We start from the raw sequence: 24,301 nt of genomic DNA on the forward strand, positions 1-24,301 counted from the left end.
GGGTTAGAAAGACCAAATATCCAGTGTAAAAATCCATTAAATCAACAGAAATATTATACCAAAGGGTTATTTAGGTTCGAAAGACAAAATATGATATCCATTTTACCTCTCTGTGTTTCCATAGCAACCGATTTGCGTTTTAAACTTTCATTTTTTTTAAAAATTCCATTAAAAGTAATCCTAGTAACTTTGCAAATGCTCTCCTAAGTGTATTTATCACAGCATGAACTCAATGTTCATTATTATTTATGTTGCCATGGTAACCTATTTGGGAACCACAACTTTTTTTATTTAAAACAATAGACCCTTGAGTGGGTCTATGTTAAAACATAATTCACTGTTTTTTATTTATTTTATGGATTTCTAAGTAAAAACTTTTAACGTTTGTTCTATAATAATAATAATTGTAATTTGCATTCATTCTAGGAAGAATAATAAAGATAATGTACATTGAGGCCATTCTTGTCAAAATTGTTTTCCGTTTATTTTAGTGTTTGAATTAATTTTATATAGACCAGAAAAAATTTTTCAAGCATTTTTAATTTTGTTTCATGCAGTCATTCCAAATAAGTGTTATAGAGTATATAGTACCAACTTATTATGCATTCATCGAATTAATTTTATGCCTTAAAATTAATTGTATGTGCTAAAATTAATTCTACTTGTATCTCAAATTAATTTTATGAACCCAATTCCCCTTATTACCCAATGTACCATTATTTATCAGAAGCAGTAACAGTTTTTTTTTTGTTTTATTTAAAACATAATTCACTGGTACTTATTTATTTTATGGATTTATAATTAACGACGTATTATAATGTTCATTTTATAATAATTTATTTTGATTTCTTTGCCTCATTCTAGGAAGAATAATGAAGACAAATTATTTCTGATTCTTTAACTAAAGTAAAATTATGGCCATGTAGTGGTGCATTATTTTTTGTGTGACCTGGCGTGACCCCATAAACTCTATGATTCTGATGATTAGCTAGATCTCCCCTTTCCATGGTAGCAATGGCTAAATTTGAACATGGTCCCTGTATACCTTTAAACATTTTTTTTAAACCCAGCAGGCCAAGACAAGGGGAAATATTACAAGTTAAATGTTCCATGTTTAATATTGCCCAGGGCTCGAAATAAACTTTTTTTCCCTGGTAGTCAACTTGGGCAACCATGTTCTGAATGTGGTAGGCCGGTGACACTGGCTGGTAGCCCATGCATATTTTAGATCAGGGGTATCTTTTTTCGTTAACCAGACAAGAAAGGGCTATTTTACAAGGTTCTGCCCATGAAGTGAATTTTCTAGTCTTTTGAAGTGTATACTTGCACACCTTTAATGCCCAAGGAAACAGGTGTAATGAACGACAGTGGGACTCAAAAGTTTTGTGACCTATAAACAACCCGTTTCACTCTCACAGTTGTATGCAAATTTTAAAAGTCGCCATGACAACATGACAACAATATGGCATTTTCAGCACTGAGATATACTGTAGCAGGGCTAAAAATAGACCTTGGCCCTTCTGTTGGGAGGAGGCATAATTTCCGTGTCATTGTGATTGATACATTATTATCAAAATGCAACGATAATGCATTTTTATTGGCCATCGTTTCCTGTGCCTGTCATTCAAGTACGTCAGTTCAGATGTAGAAACTTTGTTGCAAAGTTCCACCGCACGGCCGGTCGTCTCTAGAACAAAGTCATACTGGCAAATTTCTACGCCCAGCTGGGTTTGACTGCATTTATCTAGCTCGTCCCAAAGTGACGGACGCGTCTTTCAACCTTTCAGCTTGGTGAAAAACGCATTTATTGATTCGCCAAAGGCCTGTGGACTCGCTTATTTTTTGCACAAGTGCTACATGGACATAGGAAAAAGTTGTTGAATACTCACTGTTTCAGTGAATCCGTCATGATCAGAGTTCTCAAATCAAAAAATGTTGCCGAGCTCGAATACAAAGGTCTTCTCATTAAATTACGTCATTGATTTCCTAAACGTCCTACTTGTTACCTTAGGGACTCACTTGTGATCTCCTGAAAAGTATTCTCTGCAGTAATTCCAGTTTCTGTCAACATGCGAAGCTCAACGACAAGATTATAGCACGAGACGTAGTGTACAGACGACACATTCACGCGCATATTGGCAGACGACACTGGCAAACGAGTGCGCATGCGTGAAGTTATATTTGCAGCACAGATTTCGCGGAAAAACTCATGCTTTTGCTCTATTTCCATCCCAAAACTTCCTCGATCGCTTACAGTAAATGCACATGAACAAAATAAAACCCAACAACGTCAGCACAGGGAGAGCGTTTATGGTTTTCGCCACAACTTCAAATGCCAAGCTGAAGATACATTTAACATTCCACTGGCATAGACTCTCCACAGTCGCTGTGCCTTGTTTGTGGGCGCCCACGACTGCCACGATGGGCCTGCGATCAAAGGCTACGCTGTGCAGCTCAGCAGCTGTGAGCGCTCTGCCAGAGACAACGACTGTTGGTTTTTGCAAGTATATGAATATTCATAAGGGTAGTGATGTCAAAAGAAACACCTTTTTCCTTTTTTTCAGAATTCCCACAGCTTCAATGAATTGTATATAATACTTATAGCCCCTAAACTTGTAATAATAATAATAATAATAATAATAATAATAATAATAATATAACAGTAATAAATTTATCAGCTCTACGACCCTTTTTTGAGGTAAGAGACCGCAGTAAAATTTCAAGTAATTAAAAAATGTATTGCTATAAAACAATTGCAAATTGTAAAAGGAAATAAAGGCAAAAACACTCGCTAAGGCTAAGACAAAGAAAAAAATACAGAAAGACTCACAAAAACACACTCAGGCACAAAACAGAGCAAAAGTCATAAAACAGACTAGTTAAACTTAGACATTATAAGTTTGGAGAATTTGGCTAGACTTAAGATTTCGGGGAGATTCCTGCTGTTGAAAGGCTATTGTAATTGAAATTTGTACCAAGGTATGTATACTCGCTACAGATTTGTATTTGATCCTCATCATAAGTAAAATTAATGTAGTTGTTTTTGACCTTAACCTTCGAAAAGATTACAATCTTTGTTTTCTTAATATTAACTATAAAATGCTAATTATTACAACAAGTATGAACAGAACTGAGAGTTTTTTGCAACTCTTCAACAGATTCTACATGTACAATGTGCGTACGTATGTATGCTCATAAGAGCATGCGCGTGCTTCTGCGTCTATAAGAGCATGCGCTTGCTCATATACATACATACATACATACATACATACATACATACATACATACATACATACATACATACATACATACATACATACATACATACATACATACATACATAAATTAAGTGGTATATATTCTATTTTTACAACAAAACGTTTTTACAATGAACTAACCGGCTGTATGTCATGGCTGCTCATTATCCGCGGTGTAGGTCGATTTTACCTCTTCAGATTGCAAAGAGAAATTTGTTTTATTCGTTCACTTACCAAGAAGTCCCACAGTTTGTCCTCTGAAATCCTCCGGTGCACTAAACACGACGTCTAACATTTCCTCGACCACACCAATAGAAATCGATATTCCCGAAGAGAAGGCCGCCACTGTTCGATTTCGTACAGCGGTTCCATTGACAAGTTCCTCTTTCAAGGAGAGCTTCACGTCAGTGGTGTTATATAAAGTGGGATCTAGTTATATCACAAAATAGACAAAATGTCATGCTAATTTTTCAGAACAGTATCTAAAGCATCTGAACAAATACAAGAGTATGAGAGCAACTGTTCCAGTATATATACCTTCATCAAGGGTTTCTTTATCGAACTCTTCTCCATCCAGTAAAATAGTGTAGTCTGTCTTTTCAGCATTCAGCGTCATTTGAATCTGAAAGATACATAGATAATAGAAGGATAGTATCACATACAAACAAATGCACATGCACAAACATTACACACAAATAATATGTATAAATGACGAATCATAGTCACCAATGGGAGACTCGAACCCACACCCCCCTAGACAGATAGACAGATGCATATGCATCTATCCATCCATCAATCGAGCCATACATCCATCAATCCATCCACCTATCCATCCATCCATCCATCCATCCATCCATCCATCCATCCATCCATCCATCCATACATACATACATACATATATACGTACAATGATGCCATGAGCGTGCATGCAACACGCACGCTTGCATACATGTATACGTTATACATCATGCCTAAAACTACTAGATAAATTCAGCAATTTTTGTTTATTTATACTAACCCTTGATGAATTATCTTCCTGTGCTGCAAAAGCAACGAAAATTGTCGCGTTTGTCAATTTTCCATCGATTTCTGGTCTGTCTGTGCGGCCTTGTAGTCGGAAATACTCGTCGGTTGTGTTTACTAGTGTGTACTCGCCAAGACCATTGAAAGTGTAATTGGCGCCATCTAGCGTCACTAAATGAGGATCCCCGAACATCCAACCTTAATGTGTAGATAAGTGAATAAATGATTTATGAACGTAATGAGAAATGTCCATACTGAAGTCGTTTGTTTATGCAATAGCCTTGTAGTACGTCAGTTTGTTAGAGAAATCTCTAAGACGACTTTGCAGTATGAGCGGCTAACGACTTATATGGTCAGGGGGATAAGCCCCCCCCCCCCCCCCCCCCCCAACTAAATTGGAGATCAGTTGAACAAATTAAATGAAGAGGATTAGGGAGGGCAAACAAAAGATGTGGAATGTTTTCTAAATAATATACAGAGATGGCGATTTCCTGGCAAGACAATCTGACGCCTGAACAATGACTTAATACATGACATCTTTTGATCCTAACTCTTAGATGAATGGTGCCTGCAATACCCTGTGTATATTGTTGATGTGATAGACTGTAGCTTACCAGGCCTGGGTGGTCGGTAACCACGGCAACTTGCGGCAGGCCTCTTTTCTTCATACATTTTACAAAACTCCTGGTCACCGGATAGCTCGCAACACATGTATCTTGGGTCAAGGTCATCCTCTGGAAAGTAGCCAACACAATGGGAGACTGAGATGATCTCGTTCAATGGCATTTCATCAAAGAAAGTTACTTCGGCTCATTTTTGACGAAGTTACCTTAACGGTTTTCGTCTGGCGCAGTATACGTATAGAAGGTATCGTTTTCCGACCGTAAAAATGGGTGTATTGTATACTTTGTTACCTTCTTCTGACAGAGGACCGTGTTTTAATTGCTTTAGCTGGATGGAAATGTTCAGTTTAGGTGACCATAAAATTGCAAAGTTCGCACATTACATTATAAAATAGAGCGGGTATCTGATGTGAACATGATGTTAATCATGTGTTCAGAAAAACGAATCAAGAACCAACATTTCATTCAATGCGCCTTCTCGCCCAAGTTGCAAAAGCAAGTCCTCAAATTGATAGAATAACTTTGAAAAGTTTAATAAACTGTAATATGTTATATCACCATAACAAAGTTGTCATTTTTGCTGCTCATAACTTGAATATTGTAAAACACAGGGCTGCTACTTACCAATCCATTTTAAATATGTATACCAGTCAAAATATCTGTATCTACTGTAACTCGACAGGAAGTAATGGCGTTCCATAAAGCTACTGTGCCATGTTGTGCTGTATCCTACGACTAAAGAACCATGTCCTCTGTAGCAGCAACGTTGTCCTGCCCTAGCACTGTTTCGGAACGACCTCTGCAAGCAGAAAGCACCACCTGAAGAAAAGCAAATTTATTACAATTTATTGCACATACTAATCGCTTGCAAGCGAGAATCAGGACAATTATTTTACACTTCAAAAGACATCTTTATAACGATAAATAGACTGCTTTTACTTTGTTAATCTGCAGTGGGCAAGATCAGCATTTATTAGAATTTTTGAGCTAGTATCGTTGAGTAGCTAACATTTACGTCAAACAAACAAACCAAAAGAGAGGGTTATTTTTGTTGAGAGGCTGGTTTTAGACACTGCGAAGGGTAATTAGTTTATTTTTAGAGTTGAATCGTTTGACAAATCTTTGAATCTCATTTGAATGTTGGATAAATCTTAATAAATAAATAAATAAATAAATAAATAAATAAATAAATAAATACATGTTTTAATTTCACATGAAGCGGCAGTTCGGTCGTTTCACTCTCTTTCACGAGACAAAACGACCCTTATGACCAAAACGTCCCACTTTCGCTGTCATTAAAAGAGAATGATGTTTATGTTCTGTGTCAGTGAGTGGTCTCCGTACGCAAGAAGGTCTAATATTACATACCGTAAAGTCTATTGATTCTCTCAAGTAAGACCCTGTTTTTCTCTGTATCATAAAATGGTGGTAGATATCCTGCCATGTAAGGATTTGGTCTTGTCGCAATACTGAAGGAATTGTCACGCCTTCCTTGATTGTACGAACAAGGGCAACTACCAAGACGCCAGTTCCATTGTCTAGGGTCAGGCTGTTTGTTATACCAATTCAGGCACTCTTGTTTGTAGTTGAGTGTATTTTCGTTATTGTCTTCAACGCGGAATATCCATCGTCCTCGAAGATTTGTGTTTCCATCATGTTGATCAGGTCTGTAGCGCTTTTCTAAGGTATTTAACTTAGCAGACCTCTGTGCGTTGTATAGTTCTCCGAATCTCCCACGGCCACCGTTATAACCAATGATGGCGAAGTTGTCCCGTCGTGTCCGATAGTTCCATGACATTTCGTCTTCTTTATAATTCGCCAGAACAAAGCCATATCTCCCATCAGTAGCCAAGACGCCTTGGAAAGTATTCGGCTAAATATCACATCGAAAGATAGCATTAAATCTCTATGTTGATGGCGAAAACTCAAACCTACTTCAAGTTTATTTTTGTATGAATCAACATCGATGTGAAATGTGCAAGAGAAAAGTAATGTAACTTCAAACGATATTTTGAAATGACAGGCGACGTAACGGTCGATATAGCTCGCTTTTTTAAGTAGTGAATGACTATTTTTGACACATGTGTTGATGAAGAAGGTGGAAATCTTTGATAGTTCATTTCAGTTGCAAGAAAAAAACTGGTAAAAAAGCTGCAAAAATACACAATTGAAGATTTCATTATTTTAATACATCATAAATAAGATGAACCCCTAGGAACCTGTGTACGATGGATGGACCAACGACGACGGAAAGTCAGCTATTTGATAAGGTCCGCGTCGCTGACAGCAGAGCTAATAAGAAAGATAGTTATATTTCAAAAACGATAAGAATTTGCGTGTATCGCTGCAGAAAAGCAGAAAGTAGCAATGCTACCTTGAGACTAAATTAGTAAACGTACCGTTCTGTAAGAATATCTTGCATTGAAGCAAGCAACCTCCTCCCATGTGACTACAACGACCCAGTTTGCTGTGAACTCGTTGATTCCATGCTCTTCAGACTGTGAATTAATACGTTGGTTCACAGAATCAATGACCTCTTGTTTTTCCGACGGCAGTGTACCTGTACCGTCGTCAACGTACACCTAGGAGGGATTAAGAATGTCTTACTATGTTACAAGTACAATAAAATAATAAAAAATGCAACCAATTTGTAAGTCGTACCATAGAATCAAAACGATTTAACATCGGATGTTGCACATCGAATGATTATTTGAAATGCAAAAAGGCTTACTTTTATAAATCCACATTAGCATTTCTCTTTGAGCGGGAACAATAGAAGCATTCATACCTGATAGAAAACATTTCCGACCTCATTACGCATATCTACGTCATCCCAAAAAATGGCCACCATGGCTTCTTTATCTCTCGTGGTGAATCCGTTATAATATGGATTGGGGTATGCGTACTTGACATCATTTTCATAGATGAACACAAACTGGCCATTATCCGTAAACTGTCGATAAATTTTGTTGGATAATTTAACAATTAATTATATTATGGTAATAATGCTCTCTCTCTCTCTCTCTCTCTCTCTCTCTCTCTCTCTCTCTCTCTCTCTCACTCTCTCTCTCACACACACACACATTTTATTCCTCTCATAAAATGAACTCCCGTCACGCATGGTAATGCAACACTTTCACAAAGAAAATAATAACTTTGGGGAAAATCTAGTATGAATATGCGACGTCCAAGAGATGGCCAGGCCTACGCAACCATTACGAATAACTGTTCTGTTGTCAAGATAAGAATTAACCCTATCCTTAAACATTTAGCTGACCATTCCAAAACATGTAGAATATTTATACAGGATTGTAGAGAACATTAAAATGTACTTACATACAGACTGTAGTAAAAAACACCCCAGAAGGGAAATCCTGCCGGTGGTCGCAGTGTTTCCGAGATGACATCTCTCCATCCGATATTAATGTCAAAATTTTTCCTAAGTTCTTTGTCTCCATTCTCCGTTCCGTAAGGGAACAATATTATTTCTGTTGAACCAAATACACTTATATGATGTGAGGCTGGGAAACTGAGAAAGAAGCATTAACAGTAAGCAGTTAATGCTATTATTTACCAATTATATTTGTGACTTAAACCTTTTGTGAGTATAAAAACAATTACCGGGTTCACCTTAGATTTTCTTTGTCTCATTCATTCACTTCAGTCATATACTCAAGCACTGTCATTTAAGTAAACTCTGCCTCGATGAAATCGAAATATTTCCTAATGACATCATCACCGGGATGCGAAGAAAATTCCCTTATATGTTTTGAGCTATTAAGCCAAAATAGTTTTCCCATATACAGGCCGCGGCTACCACTTTAGCTTGGCTTTCTAATATCAGGTCCGTAGTTCGGTGTGCCTCTAACGGGTACAGTTGATACCAAGCGATTGACTGTCGCCAACATTGCGCACACTGTGTTACAGAGGTAATTTATCTCATAAGGTTAATGTATCTTGCAGCTGCTGAACACAAATGATATTCATTTAAACAAATGGATCTAAAGTATAAGTTAATTTAGGCAAGCGTACAAAACGGACTTTGTCCAGAGAAAGAACTTGTGTCTTAACAGCACGAGTGTGTTCTATGGCTTTATTTGTTATATAAAACTCAGAGAAGGAAGATGTGGTTTGCACGTGATGGGTTTGCAATGTGCCACAGTGACTTATAAACTCAAGAGCTGTATGTATGTTTGTGACTGGAAATATTGTGTACCTTTCATTCACATCTATCGCATGATTGAATTCACGACTTTCATATCTTGTATAAAAACAAATATTTCGACAATGTTACAGGAGAGAGAGGGTCAGCTCGCTCTGACGCCCTTACTGTTTTTTAATCCCGAAGACCTCTTGCTAGCTATTCCCCAACGGGAGACGGAACACTGTTGAACTGTAATAACTGTACATCTAATTTATGAACGCAAAGTCTTACCTCTACAGACTTTCCCATCGCCTCTGTAACCGTCCTGACAGGAGCAATTGAAACTTCCTTCCGTGTTTGTACAATTTGCGTTCTCGTGGCAGTCATCAGTACCCTCCGAACACTCATCAATATCTTTAATCAAAACGTTATCGACCTCAGATTAAGGGTCCTTTTGATTAGTTACAGCGAGTTTATCATTTTTTCACGAGTTACACTATGTAAGATGCGAGGTACATGCATATTCAACATTGAAAAACAACAAAGAGCGTAAAATTTGAATATCAACAGAAATTTAATTAAGAAAATATGCATTCATTCATAGTAATCCATGTCGCATCTTGCACTAAGAGTCCTGAGTCCATTTTTTCAGAGTCTTCCAGAGACTCGCTAATAATTAAATGCCAAAACATTACTAGTCGTTGTCGGTAACATGCAATTGCTAACGTGGTCTGAATACCGGAAAGTGAACCCCATTTTAGCGGCACGGGCATGTCTTAAAGATTAAGGAATAACATATCAAAACAGGATATTTGCAGCATAAATTCAATCTCTGCATTCTTAAGTACTAGTATATATTCTGCAAGTGTCCCCACCAACCCTTTGAGATCGAGGAAAAAACGTCACTTATTCCTTGTAAGGTAATCCTTGAAATCGCCAGATACAATCACCAGGCAACAACACCATTATCTTTATGTATCCATACAAAAATTGTTCCATGGAATCCATGGTTTTCTTTTGCCGGTTTGTTCATTTATTTAAGCTTGTTTCTGAAATTATACTACTTGACCAAATGCACCTCAATGGAATGAAAAATACGTTTCATTTCCATATTTAATAAACTCAAAAGCGAAAAGTTGTCATTGAGAAAAATTAGTTGTAAAATGATGATCGTAAAAGCCAAATGCGCAATCGCTCGTTCTTACCATTACAAATTTTTCCATCGTCTTCAAGACGATAACCCGGATAGCAATCACATCTGTAGCTGCCAATGGTGTTAAAACAATGCTGATTACACTGTTTTGTCCCACTCGTGCATTCGTTGATATCTGTGCGCATCAGGAAAACAAATATCAGTGTTCCTGTAACGCTAAAGCTGTAGACACTGAATAGTCGGCAATGGCTAAGAAGAGTGTATAATTTGAATGTAAAATATCGCATAATGATTTCACTATACCATAAAGTCAAGGTGTGACGCTTATGAGAGTTGCCACATTCAAATTTAAGACGCGAGTACAAATAATACGAAATGGTCTCCTGTGCCAAAAGATTGATCTTGCCACCGGAATATCCCTGATGATGATGATGATGATGATGATGATGATGATGATTACAAAAAGGAGGGTACGGAGGAAGATTATGCTGCTACTGATGATGATGATGATGATGATGATGATGATGCTAACAATGATAATCATCATCACTATCATTATTCTCGCCGTCGCTATAAACTCGTATGGAAAGCGACTGGATGTAGGAGAGTAAAATTAGTCATATCTTGAAGCAGAGAAATAGTGTTCATAACCTCATGAAAGATTACTATTTTCATGTGGATAAAATTTTGTATTTCTCCTTTCAATATATCGAAGCGAAGAAATAGTAACATTTGATGAATCATATTTAATTTGTTTACACAGCCATTACCGATCTAGTCAAAACTACAATGTCAGGTTCTATGGATTGAAGGAATATTGAATCGGCAGAAGTGACATATGTTTAGCATTTCAGATTCTGATCCTCTTAGTATTAACCATCACGTCATTTACGTTACACGGGAGATTAATAAATAGGATCGCTCTCTTTATTCTGTAATGACGATAAATCTACAAACATAGCAAAAGCTAATATTTAGAAATTCACCATTGGCCATTTAATGGCCACGTGTGACGTCATGCGCGGTGTGAACTACAACAATCAATGTATTTTAGCATTCATTATGCTTAATATGCGGATTCCACATTCTTCCTTGGCGGAAAAAGGATTGCGAAAAATGTTACAGAATGGGTATTAGTTTTTCTTAAAGGATTATTCCTTATGAAGCCAAGTAGTGTATGGAATGTTCAGAAATCATGATGGTTGCTATGTTGAAGCGTGGGAGTGCACGTGTTACTAAACAGGCTTTTCGTTTTCAAGATTCTCATTATGTTGTAAGATAAACGCGCAACAGCGTCAACAAATTCCTTGCTTTAGCTTCTCGCCCGCGTCTGAAGGTAGATATCATATGTTATCAAAACATTCATCTTATGCTCACCTCTACACCTGTGTCGACCATCAAGTTCAAAACCCTCGTAACATTCGCATTCGTAGCCATATTGGTTTTCATTTCGATTCCGATTTATACACTGGTGATCGCATTCGGTTCCAATGACACATTCGTCAATGTCTAGGGAGACATAAAAGTGTTAACTTAACCGTACGATATAATAGACTTACTGTACATTGTAAAAATAAGGCACTTTGCTGCTCTCAGTAAAGTCTTTCTCGTTTGGTTGCCCCTGGAAATTAATCGAATTACTCTTGCAAATAAGTGGAATAGCTTTATTATTCTACAGAAACATCAACAAGAAAAGGCGAAGGGAAGTTAGCAAAGTGAAAATGATTATTTATGCTGTGTACCTTCTAAACAGTTCGTGCCGGTCCAACCCACATCGCAGTTACAGGTGTACCGATTGATACTGTCGATGCATTCCCCATTTGGACATGGGTTGGAATTGCATTCGTCAATATCTTATAGGAGAAGAAAATATAGAAATGTGAAGTTTATAAAAAAAAACACTGTATATCCTTAATCTTAAGTTATATATTGGTCTTCAGGTGTTTGAACGCCAAAGAGAAGATATGTAAATTGAATTGGCTGGGTGAAAACACCATCTTTGTGTCATTTTCGTGTAATCCTTTTCTCAAAATGAATGAAATCGCTTATTGGAGGATGTTTTATGTGATCAAACCTCATGAACGTTTGTCATTATATCGATAAAATAGCCGGATCAATGTCAAATATGGCTACGCTGTCACCGTACTCAACACGTTTACCCATCATTCCTTGCAAACAGGTCAACAATCACCATCGAGGACAGGTGGTTTCGTCCCAACCGTTGTGATGAAAGGATTGATACCAGAATTGTAGGATTTTAGCGAAGGCATTTGCTCGTTAACAGAAATTTCTTTGAGATGCGAGAAACAGGCCAGCGCCATGTTTACTATTCATCTGTCTGTATGCAAGCTAAGACGTACCTCTCTTCGACTACTGTCATTTGCGGTTTAAACGATCAAAAACGAAAGAACTATAAAATATTTGATTCTCACCATATATAACATTGACAAACATAAAACTAGAGACGGGGATTTTGTCCCTTGGAGGTTGTTACACAATTCAAAAAAGTAAATGGGATCAACAAATCCATATTTTTTGTAATTTACGATAAAGTAAGGTAAAGGGCGTAGAGGTTCCAGCTTTCCCCCACACTAGCAGTTACTAAATTGCGAGTTACAAAAGATTCACTGGCAGCATTTGACCTGTCAGATTGCTGTCATAATAATAATAATAATAATAATAATAATAATAATAATAACAATATAATGAGGAGTCGGTCTCATATTAAGAGAGAAGAAAGAAAGCCAGAAAATAATTAATTTCGGCAAGTCGAATCTATATTTCCGCAACTGATGATGCAATCGCTGCATACACGCTGCTTGATATGGAGTACATTTTAAAACAAACTTTGATATCGACATGATGAAAATATTCCTTGTTTATGATTTATGGAATGACAGTTAAGTAACGTATGACAGTTGGTGCTTACTTATTTGGCAATTTCTTCCTTCCCATCCAGGGTCACACTCACATTGATACTGACCAATAAGGTCGTGACATTGGCCATTCAAGCAGGGATTAGACGCACATTCATTTATATCTGCAATTAAAAAAAATCCTTTGGCAATGAACAAATTATAATACCTCACTCTAATAAAAATCAGGAGTATAAAACATCATTATCCTGACATATCAAGTCATATTCATCGCGAAACTTTACAGGCTGACGGCGTGCGTCCGCTGGCACGATGGCTGTTCGAATTTTGCAGAATTTTATGCATTTTACCAGACCTTCTGAATTAATCTTCCTGCATATTTTATGCTCTCTTCTGGCAATATCGACATCCGACATCGGCTTAACCTCAAAGTAGGAACAATATCGCTGATTACCTATGTCGCAATTTTGCCCTTGGAATCCAACCTCGCATCGGCAGAAGTAGGCATTCACTCTGTCTTCACACGTACCGTTGACGCAAGGGTTTGAAGCACATTCATCTATGTCTGTAGTACACGAGTAAAACGTTCAATTATTTTAGTCACTGAGGAGAACACTCAAATTGGCCCCATCCGCCCGATTTGCAGGAAAGCAGATCGGTTATCAATTCTGCCTGAACGACTGTGTTCATGTTTCCAGTACTTGAGTCTCTATGCAGTTTACAAATAATTAGATAATGTGCTAAACCTGGTGAACGCCTGTGCGAGGCGCAACTTATTGATTTGTCGTGTGATGGAAAGATTATAATACTATATATACTACTTGTTAGCTGATATTTTTGCTATAATGAGGCGCGAATTGCCATAAATTCTTTGGAGAGGTAATCTGCAGAAGAGCTGTTAAGTTGTCATTCATTGATAGCTCTTTTTTGTTTGTATCCAGGTGTACGATGAAAATAACAACTATCAATGTTAGTGTGGAGGAGTCAATGGAATTAACGATTTTACAAGAAAGTAGTCACTTTGATACTCAGTCTAAAGGCTTATCGCAACCCCCATCGTCGTTATGTTCCGACAAAATATTGTATTGTTAGCGCATTACCTGTACAGGTAAATCCATTGCCGTCGAGTGTGTATCCAGGGTCACAGCTGCAGAGATAGCTCCCCTCGGTGTTTAAGCACCTTTGCTGGCATCTGTTCTGTTCGCCTTCTCCAAAGCATTCATTGCGGCATTCGTTGCAGTCTGTGGAGAGAGAGAGAGAGAGAGAGAGAGAGAGAGAGAGAGAGAGAGAGAGAGAGAGAGAGAGAGAGAGAGAGAGAGAGAGAGAGTCTCAGACAGACAGACAGACAGACGCACAGAGACAGACAGATAGACAGACAGACAGACAGACAGACAGGCAAACAAACAAACAAAGAGAGAAAGATAGTGCAGTGAACGAAAGAGATTATACTGTGTGAGGATCGTATTCATTTTGACATTTGTTATTCCGAAGGACATTTCTACCTATGGATTGATCCTTCAAGTATCAATGATATGAAGTAGGTATATCAGTGATTACGAACTTATCTTTATTTTCGCGAGGCCTGAATAAATGCTTGAGTTGCGTGAAATGGTATGAAAATAACTATGTTACCAATGTTTATCTACCAGTGAAAGATATTAATAATGCACAGTGTTAAAATCGGCTCCCCTCGCAAAGTCCTACAATTGAATGTCGATACAATGACACTCGGAATGTTTGGGGAATTTTACATCAAAGTGTGGTTCTTCCTAAACTCGAAATTCCCGAAATTTGATTGGAAAAAAAATCAACGGAAAATACGATCAGCAAAACCGGCTACTTTCAACTGAAAGTTGGTGAAAACTAATGACGAAGTTGATGACTCTACAGAGTAGTGTGCATGTATATTTTTATATCACTTCAATATTAACTATCGAAACTATCGATTTATTAAGCAATTGCAATAGAAGTACAAACTTATCTTTACTCTATAATAGTTTAAAATTTATATGACTATTTGGATGGAAATGTCCATAACGCTATATTATACCCTAGACTACCTTTTACCTACTCATAACTTCATAGATAACGCAAAGTGCATATGAAGTATGTTTTGAAGAATTCATTTCAATTGTGATGCCTCTGGTCTGTTGATAATAAAATATAGTGCAGTATGGAATGTTGAAACTGTTTAAATTGGGAAAGTTGTACAGGCATCGCAACTGAATGACTTAAAACTTAATCTATTCGTTCAAAAATTCCGCCAGGACATTTTAAGCCGCTGCCTTTCGAAATCAAGGAAAACGAGTCAGGGGTCAAAGGGCAAAAGTTGGTACCAGAGAAACAATAAAACATCTTTACCGACTCTTGTATTCAAGATGGCCGCTGTATCTGAGTTAACTCTATGGTGGAGAGGGTTAAATTTCGCCTGTGAAAATGTTACTCCATGATATTCAAAATGATCCCTCACGAGTGGTAGACCAGAATAGCATTGTAAAGTCCGAACATATATTCCTTAGGCGCATTGTACCTTAAAAGGTGCGAATAATGGCCCTTACCTTCACAATTACCAGCCGGATCATTTTTGTACCCTTTATCACATTGGCACTGTTGCTGCCTATCGCCATCCAAGTAGCACTTTCCGTTTTCACATGTCTTTACACATCTGTCTTCCGCTACAATTTGACAAATGTGTAAAACCACCATTTGTACACTGTAAAGTTATGTGTTAAAGGATAGAACACCAATTAAACGCCTTTTTGTAACACTTTTTGAACGCGTCTAGACGTTCAGAAATTTAACACTACGTGTTCAACCAACGTTCAATTTTTAACACACGTGTGCAGATTTTGAACGCTACGTGTTCATCAGACACTATATTGAACACCACAGTGTTCCATATCTGAACACACGTTGAACATGAAATGTGTTCAAAAAATTGAACGCATTTACGCGTTCAACGGGCTGTAACACTTTTTGAACGCATGGACGCCGTTCAACGATAAGTGTGTTAAAGGCTAGAACACATAATGCGCGCTTGTTGAACACCTTTAATTTTGGGCGTTCAGGGGTGTTCAAGCCTTGAAATAACATTACAGACCACTGATATACAGTAAAATTATTTATTCTAAAAATACACAAAACATTTCTAGAGTAAATACAATAATTTACTGTAAAGTGGGCAAATAAACATTGCCAATTTGTATGTAAAGTTTGTCATAGGAAACTACCAACGGTGTTAACACCCTCCTATCAAAAGCATAAGCAATAAAAATCCCCATGAACACTGTAGATCGTTTTAAAAAATATGAACAAAGTAATGACAAAACAGGTTTAACTTAAATATTGTGGATTACGTTTTAGGGTTCATACTTGTTTAAAATGTACAAAAAATCATCTGAAAAAGCTCAAAATTTGACTTACTATTGTGTTGAAAACACATATATGTATGGAATGCATACTTCATTGTTGTAAGATGGTTTCTTAAAGACATTTCCTCTTGTATAGACAATTGTAAATTTTGAAGAAAAAAAGTTAGTCAAGGCTTCTCTAGTGCACATGGTATATAGTTGTCCACATTAAAGTAAACACAACATGTCAAGTTGTCAAAGTGTCACAGTAAGGCACAACATGCAGAAAGTGGGGAAAATTGGTCCTTGGCAGGGTAAAACCTTTTTCCTTGTCCAACAAAGTCCTTCATAAACAAAAAGGTTTGTTTGTTTGCAATATCTTTAAATAAACAATGAAATAAATCGGTGACATTTCAAAAATCTACTTCTCAGAAATTAAAAACATATTCGTAAAGACCTTTCAAATTCTGGTGTACCTTGCTATTAATTTTTATACAAATGTTTTTTTACCAAAAATTGTAAAATTCACCCTTAAAATAAAAAAATGTAGATTTCATCATAACGTATATATATCACATCCTGGTAATCCCTCATATCTTAAAAAAGTCTGAAATGTCTTTAATTTCTCAAAAATACAAAGTTCCAAATTTCTGCATAATTTGAACAATCTGAAAAAGGCTATCAGTAGAGATCTATGTCTCAAATATCAAAGCTGTTCAATTAGTAGTTTTGAAGAAGATTTTTAAAGATTATTAGACCAAAAATGACGAAAATTGCCATGAAATATACAAATTTGAATATTTCATCACAACTAGCAAAAATTTGACTAGGGTCATTCTTAGGGACATGTTTAACAAATATTGACGACGTCAGTAAAAGAGAAGAAGATTTTTGCCAAAAATAGCAAAATTAGCATCAAAAATATAAATTTGCATAGTTCATCATAATTTGAACATATGTGATTAGGGTAATCCCGGGGACCTGTAATCCAAATATTAAAGAATTCGTACAGGCGTTTTTGAAGAAAAACTTTGAGATGTACAAATTTGAGGGCAATGCTACACATCCACCTATTTAGCTGACGGCAAAGCTAAAAACCAGTTGCTAAGAACAAGAGACGTGTTGAGCTACAATACAAAATTCTCTTAGGTTTGGTAGCATGCTATGATCAAATAAATATTAAAAGGGCATAAGCTTCCAAAGACGTGAAGTCTCCTTTATCAGATGCAAGGGGGAATGAAAAATTGAAACAGAAAGTGACAGAAAATTCAGAGTGAAAATTTCAGAAAATTCAGTTATTCTGTCAGAGTGGACCTTTTATTACTCTGAATTTTCTGTCGCTTTCAGCTATTATTTTTCATTCCACCCTTGCATCTGATAAAGGAGACTACACGTCTGTGAAAGCTTATCCTCCGGCAACATTTAGTTGATCATAGCATGCTACCAAAGCTTACAGAAAAAAAATCAGAAACTTATCAAAATTCAGTTACTGACCCTCGGAAGTTTAAATCTACATTAGAGATGAACTGAGGTTCTCAAGCTTGTTTCCAGACAGCTACCTGTACACTAATCTTCTTCATTATCTGTACCGCCAGCTTCTTTAACAACTTTTCGATTTTCAGTTATATCCAACTTTTTACATCCTGAAAAAATGCAACAATAGGTAATATGGCGAGATGAGACTTTAAATGAAAAACAAGGAGCTGATTAGGTTAAGGAAAAGGGGATACTTTCATATACAGTGCCTCTTTTCAATACTGTTACAAAATATTGGCTTCTTCTTGTCATCAACTGATTAAAGTAAAAAAGCCAAACTCTCATACGCTGAAACAATACATTGCATACTCTACGGTGTTTAATTGATGTTTTACATGCGATTGTCTCTACTAAAAGACATGTGTCAGCTGTGATTACGTAGCGGTACTATGCAAGGCGTATCGATCGCGCTCAGGTCAAGGGTTATCGCTACAGTTGTGTTGCAATGACCCTTGACCCGAGTGAGATCGATCGATAGGCCATGGCCAAAGTACCACTGCGTATTCACAGCTTGTTGTTTGTATACCAGCCACTAAAAGAAAAACGGTTTCTTCACGTAGTTAAGCCATTTCAAAGTACAATACGATTAATTTCGAAGGATATTAATACAGATGCTTCAAAATCTAATACCTTTAACTATTTTGGAGGAGAAACTTACCCTTTCTGGTCTTGCTTCAGCACGATCACGACTTCAGGGTGCGCTTACAAGAAAAATGTCGCAACTTCCGTTTTGATGCATCATGGGATAGGAAAAAGCACCAAACTTGAACACCAAGTGTTTAGAAATAGAACGCCTCTTGCACGCCGGTGTTAAAATTAAAACGTTCATGATGGTTTTCTGATTTTTTTTCAAATTTTCAAAATTTCAACACGTAATAAACGTATAAAATTATTTTGTATACTTTCTTTTTTAGAAAAAACATGCTTTCAGCAATTTTAGACCGGAAATATTTTTTCATTTAGTGGAAATTCGTTACACCAAAATCCGAGTATGTTTGCCGGACAGCGAGGCAGTAGTAAATTTAATATAGCCATTGTAAAGTAAAAAAACCCAAAAGATTGGTAATTGTTTCACATTATTGTAAAATTTCTGTGATGCTGAGTTTTTGAACACTTGAAGGAGATGGTTGTTAACACTACGTGTTCAGGTTTAGAACACCATTGTTAATGATATGAACACTAGTGTTAACAATATGAACACTAGCCGTTCAATTTGAACGCCGACACGTACATTTTGAACGCGTAAAGACGCGTCTAGCGTCCGCTATTTTTACAGTGTAGGTTTATTCAAAGCCGATATTATGTTATACGATGCATATAGTCTTAATATGTCGACTCATATCATGAGAAATAAAACATCTTCAAGTAATAACAAAGTAGAACGGGGAATGCAATTCTCACTGTCATCTGCAGTGTGAGCTCAATGGAGTTTGTAGACATGTCATTGCAGATACTTTTCTCTTTGACAGCGCATAGTTTTTGACGTTGCAGATTTGTGTCACGTAACTCGATTTACTTGCAAACCATCGCTGATCAGGGGAAATTATCCAAACATAATAATTTTTTCTGTCTTTATCACAGGCTCTGAAACCAAACAGCGTTGTGTTATTCCACCGCACTGTGTATAGGAATGATTCTTCATTATGGTCACCGAGATTGGTATTTTCTGTTATATAAAGAGGTTTATTTCTTTTACTCTCTGACTATAAGTCACAAAGCTGCTCCGCTAAAATGCAACCTGCGACTTTTCAAAAACCGCATCCCTACATATAGAATCTCAGTAGCCTTTCTCTGTAAGGTCTCGATCGATGGCTCGTCGGTGGTTGGCTCAAGAATCAGGTCGTACCGACTGCCATTCCCCTGTCTGGCAAGGTGTTAATCTGAGATATACTTGTTTAAGATTTATAGTGGCAACAAATAAAAATCATTGACTGACTACACTCGGTAGACTGCAAATGATCACTAGCTGCTGCACTGTAGCGCCAACTGCGTTTTTCCTGATGTTGAATAGGGGTAAAACGCTAATTTTTCGCCACCAGCATTTATCTGACGCTGCTCCGTTGCCGACATTTTGTCTTGTGACAGCCGACTACAATATGTCCCGCCCGCACACAAACTCACAAATGTACTAGTATCGTGTTAATTATTTTATTTTTGTCTTTCACTTCTCGAATTTCTCTTTGCTTTATTACCTTCCCACTGTGACGTTTACGGAATGCCAAAATCGGTTCGTTTCGAGCAGCTGATATCTGTTTGTTTGCATTGAAAGTAATCCAGGCTCCGCAACCCCAAATGTTGAATGTGAATTCATGCAATTCGTAAACCAATAGTGTGATGTCATACTATATTAATTACTGTGTCTATATATGTAATGAGAAAATAATATTTTTCGAACTTTGTAATTTTATAATCGATATGTCCTTACGTTCACATCTCTTTTCGTCTTCCTCCAAAATAAATCCTTCTCGGCAGGAACAAACAAAACTTCCTAGAGTGTTGTTGCAAAGTTGCTCACAATCGTCCAATCCAAGCGCGCATTCATCTACATCTGTATAAAATTAATGAAATGTATATTAAATGTTTGACGTCGTGGTTTGGCAAAAATTTGGTCTGGAGGCATTGTTCACATTTCCGCTTAAGAAACTTTAACACCGTACAATTCGATAATTTCTAGTAATCGTCCTTTGTATTGTTGATTTTTGTATTAACATTAAGTATTAAGTTCATGATCCAATTCTGGTGTGTGTAAAAATGTCATCAATTTCGACAAAAGACAATAAATAAGACCTTGCATTCATCTGGAAACACGCACACACGTACATTTGGCTTTCAACTTTTTTGTATAGTTCAAATAGTAGGCTGCTAATCTTACCAAGGAAAAGAAATAGTAATATTAGTAGGCTACATATGTATCGTTAAAGCTCAGAGTTTTGAAACTTCACCAATAGGCAGCAACGTCACTTGACTATTAACAAGAGGATGTCGACCTATCAACAGCGATAAATTTGCCATGATTGACACAAAGCAAAGTCAAGTAATTGTTACGGATAAAGCTACTTGCAACTACTGCACAAATGTGGTTGACAGTACGATAGGTTTTCACAAAATTAAACCTCCATATTAATGTTCCTGAAATTGAAGGTAAAAATTTTGGCAAATCTTATGCTCAAAATATATAAACTGCACGTTAAACGATGGAGACTGATAACATGTGTCATTCCTCCGACAATCGTATGATAGAAGGGAATTACTTCAAATAGGGGCCTACAGCAAAACTTCATACAAGCTTTTACAAGTTTACCAAGATGAATAACTTTTGGATCTGTACAAAAATACCACCGAGAGGAGTTCATAAAACCTAACGAAATACAAAGAATGAGAGCATTTTGGGAGTCCCTGTTTTTTACAGTTAGCGAATTCTGACCAAAATGCTTTACCTGTGCAATTTTCAACTCCAGTTGGACATTCACACGTATACGATCCTTCTGTGTTCTGACACGTTGCACCACCGAAACAGGCGTCTAGTCCTTCGTCGCATTCGTCAATGTCCTCACAGTAGGTGCCGTTACCGCGAAAACCGACGATGGGACACAGGCAGATGTATGAACCGATGGTATTGGTACAACTTGCCAACCGGTGACAGTCATGGGAACCACTTACACACTCATCAACATCTAAAGGTAATAGAAATCACGACTTGTAAACGAATAATCTTTACAATGAATCCAGATAAAAAGAGTACCTTTAATATGTCAACTGACCTCAACATCAGTTGTTCTCCACTCCTGTACAAAATTTTCTTGAGCCAGAAATATAAAACGATCCGAAAAACGACGTGATTTAGTCACGTCAATCCATACTTCTACATATTTTAGCGAATTTAGAAGTAAATGGAGTCTATCTCTTTGCATATTAACATTTTGCTCGTCTCTTACTTTCAAATATATATACCACAATAACAATAAACATATTCGGAACTTGCTCACCATGACTGCATGAACTTCCCTGCCAGTTTGAAGGACACTGACATGTAGGGTCATCGCTGCCACACTGTATACATGTACCTCCGTTTTCACACTCAGGATTACAAGTCGCTGCCCAATAATAATAATAATAATAATAATAATAATAATAATAATAATGCCCAACGTACACCATCTAGGTGAACACTAGTATACTAATTGTTTAACATTGTTTAAGATTTTGTTCAACATAAAAAAAAATGCATATTCATATAATATAGTTTGAATTCAAAGAATTACTTATCTAGATAATGCAGTCATCTTATATAGGACGATCGAATTTTGCTAAAGATTATTTGAAACCCTTCTTGATGATGAGTTTTTAGGGCATTAGAACTAGACAAGTATGTTTCCTAAAGTTCATAAATAAATCTAATTGAAAATAAATACCGTTATCTTGTTTCTCTGTAAGAGAAATGTAACTTTCGATATTCACAGCAAAGAGAACATAAAATGAAGTTTGTATCTTGTTTTTCGAAGTGCCTAGACTGAATTTGTAAAGTAACACTGCAGTAGCAGATATTCGGGCTCATAGATCTTTTTCAACATTGAATCGTTTTGTTGTTATTTACGAAGCCATGTTGGAAAGGGACCATCGTTAACAAATGACAAATTATCATAAATGCATATTTCTATGCATGTTTCACTCATACCGTTTACCACGCAAATTATTTGAGTCGTCAAAGCCATAGTAGTTCCAGGAGTTGTAACAGATGTCACTTGCGTTGTAACAGTAGTGCTCGGCATTGCAGTCGTTGTTGTAAATACAGGTGTTGTAGTAACAAAAAGTGTCGTTGTGGGCAGTTCGGTGGATGGCCGTGGTGTGCTTATCGATCCTGTACCCGACACAAAAACAGGCAAATTTGGCTTCAAAAAGGTATAACTAGATTTGTGGATATAAACAAGGTCGGGTCCTGACTCCTCACCTTATTTCTATATCTCTTTGCACTTCTTCACCAGTTGATTCTTATGTCTGTTTTCACATGTTTGTCATACGGAGGAAAATCCATACACCTGATTAGGTTGAAATGTATTGCTTGTACGCGCTATTGTGCCTGTTGTTTTCACTTGCACGTTAGTTCAGTTCAGTTCAGTTCAAAAGGGGATTGTATATTTTGCAATAATAACATCCAATGTCAAAACCTGCGGTGGTACTGACGTGTTTGTGTATGTTTCTCTTGAAACTATTCACATCTTTTGAGTACACAACAAAGGTAGCTACAGATTTCCACTTATCAATAACAAACTTTAAGAGAGAAGGGGCATTTACGGATGTCAAGTATGCACTCTGGTAGCTGTTGTCAAACAGCGATCTATAATAACACCACATTCATCAATATTAATCAAAATCTTGTATACTTCTACAGGTATCATATCGCCTCTTACACGGTGGGTTTCCTCTGCATTCCTCGATAAACTTCGTAAACTCAGTCTTGACTTTATCCAGAAAACTTATCTCTTTTTTTAAGCCAAAGAGACCACGCTTCGACAGCGTGGTCGCTATAATATTAGTCGCACATCACTGTCCTTCAACCATAATATGAATATGAGCAATAGTTCAACCTTGTAAAAAGAATGGTCTAGTAAGTCCCAAATAAATAAAATGTTATGATATTCGTTATTGCAATTTTTTGCTACAAGAAGAAATGATAGAAATTGTATTGTTTTTGTGATTTGCACATCAATTTCGAACTTTACATTTTCAACAAGGCAAGAAATTTCAATTATCCTCCATCACTTTAAAACCTTCGCGACAATTTTCCTCTAAATTATATTAATAATATACTTTATCATATACCTACATTCACGTGCCTGTGTAAAGCTATGGGAGAAAGCGCCCTCAGATCCGTGCATTTTTTTACGTATCACGCCCCGGCCCGGTGCCCAAATATGGGCAATCGCGTGCATTTCTGAACTATCTCGATTCTGGTTACTACGCGCGTTGCTATCCGCAAACATTCCATTCGTACACAAAGCCAGCGCGAGATTAGGGAAACGTCTGCTCGCTCAGATCGTAGCTGCGCGTGGCGACAGTGGAGCCGTGCAGGTGACATCGGTTTTTATTTTCAAATTCTAGTGAAATCCTGTGTATACTAAGTGCGTGCCTGTTCAGTATAAATTACCAGAAACTGACATCACGCTTTTGTCATTCTTACACCTCGTTTTCAACCTTGATCTCTGTTGGTCACGTACAGTACGCGTGTTGCTTTGCGCGTTCTAGAATTCTGCTGGTAAACAAATGACGTCATTATGTATGTCAATCCGTGACGGGAAGCGGCCATCGTATTTATGAAATACTGACATAAATGGCGATGAA

The 24,301-nt window shown here is 37.0% G+C and overlaps 1 protein-coding gene across 1 annotated transcript in view; it reads right to left on the reverse strand.

Moving 5' to 3' along the window:
• Positions 1-24,301, reverse strand: part of LOC139117611 (fibrillin-1-like) — a 129,015-nt gene that overhangs the window by 55,388 nt on the left and 49,326 nt on the right. Inside the window, exons 8-28 of the mRNA XM_070680852.1 lie at positions 22,638-22,820; positions 21,949-22,056; positions 21,400-21,636; positions 20,388-20,510; positions 15,635-15,751; positions 14,177-14,317; positions 13,531-13,641; positions 13,130-13,240; positions 11,943-12,053; positions 11,578-11,709; positions 10,253-10,375; positions 9,339-9,461; positions 8,240-8,391; positions 7,692-7,856; positions 7,303-7,485; positions 6,272-6,776; positions 5,528-5,722; positions 4,895-5,014; positions 4,276-4,478; positions 3,795-3,879; positions 3,492-3,686 (exon numbers count right to left, since the gene is read on the reverse strand). Of these exons, the coding sequence (XP_070536953.1) occupies positions 3,492-3,686; positions 3,795-3,879; positions 4,276-4,478; positions 4,895-5,014; positions 5,528-5,722; positions 6,272-6,776; positions 7,303-7,485; positions 7,692-7,856; positions 8,240-8,391; positions 9,339-9,461; positions 10,253-10,375; positions 11,578-11,709; positions 11,943-12,053; positions 13,130-13,240; positions 13,531-13,641; positions 14,177-14,317; positions 15,635-15,751; positions 20,388-20,510; positions 21,400-21,636; positions 21,949-22,056; positions 22,638-22,820 (3,423 nt within the window). The remainder of the gene's footprint in view (positions 1-3,491; positions 3,687-3,794; positions 3,880-4,275; positions 4,479-4,894; positions 5,015-5,527; positions 5,723-6,271; positions 6,777-7,302; positions 7,486-7,691; positions 7,857-8,239; positions 8,392-9,338; positions 9,462-10,252; positions 10,376-11,577; positions 11,710-11,942; positions 12,054-13,129; positions 13,241-13,530; positions 13,642-14,176; positions 14,318-15,634; positions 15,752-20,387; positions 20,511-21,399; positions 21,637-21,948; positions 22,057-22,637; positions 22,821-24,301) is intronic.

Source organism: Ptychodera flava, chromosome 18, assembly GCF_041260155.1.
Source record: "Ptychodera flava strain L36383 chromosome 18, AS_Pfla_20210202, whole genome shotgun sequence".
Classification (NCBI taxonomy): domain Eukaryota; kingdom Metazoa; phylum Hemichordata; class Enteropneusta; family Ptychoderidae; genus Ptychodera; species Ptychodera flava.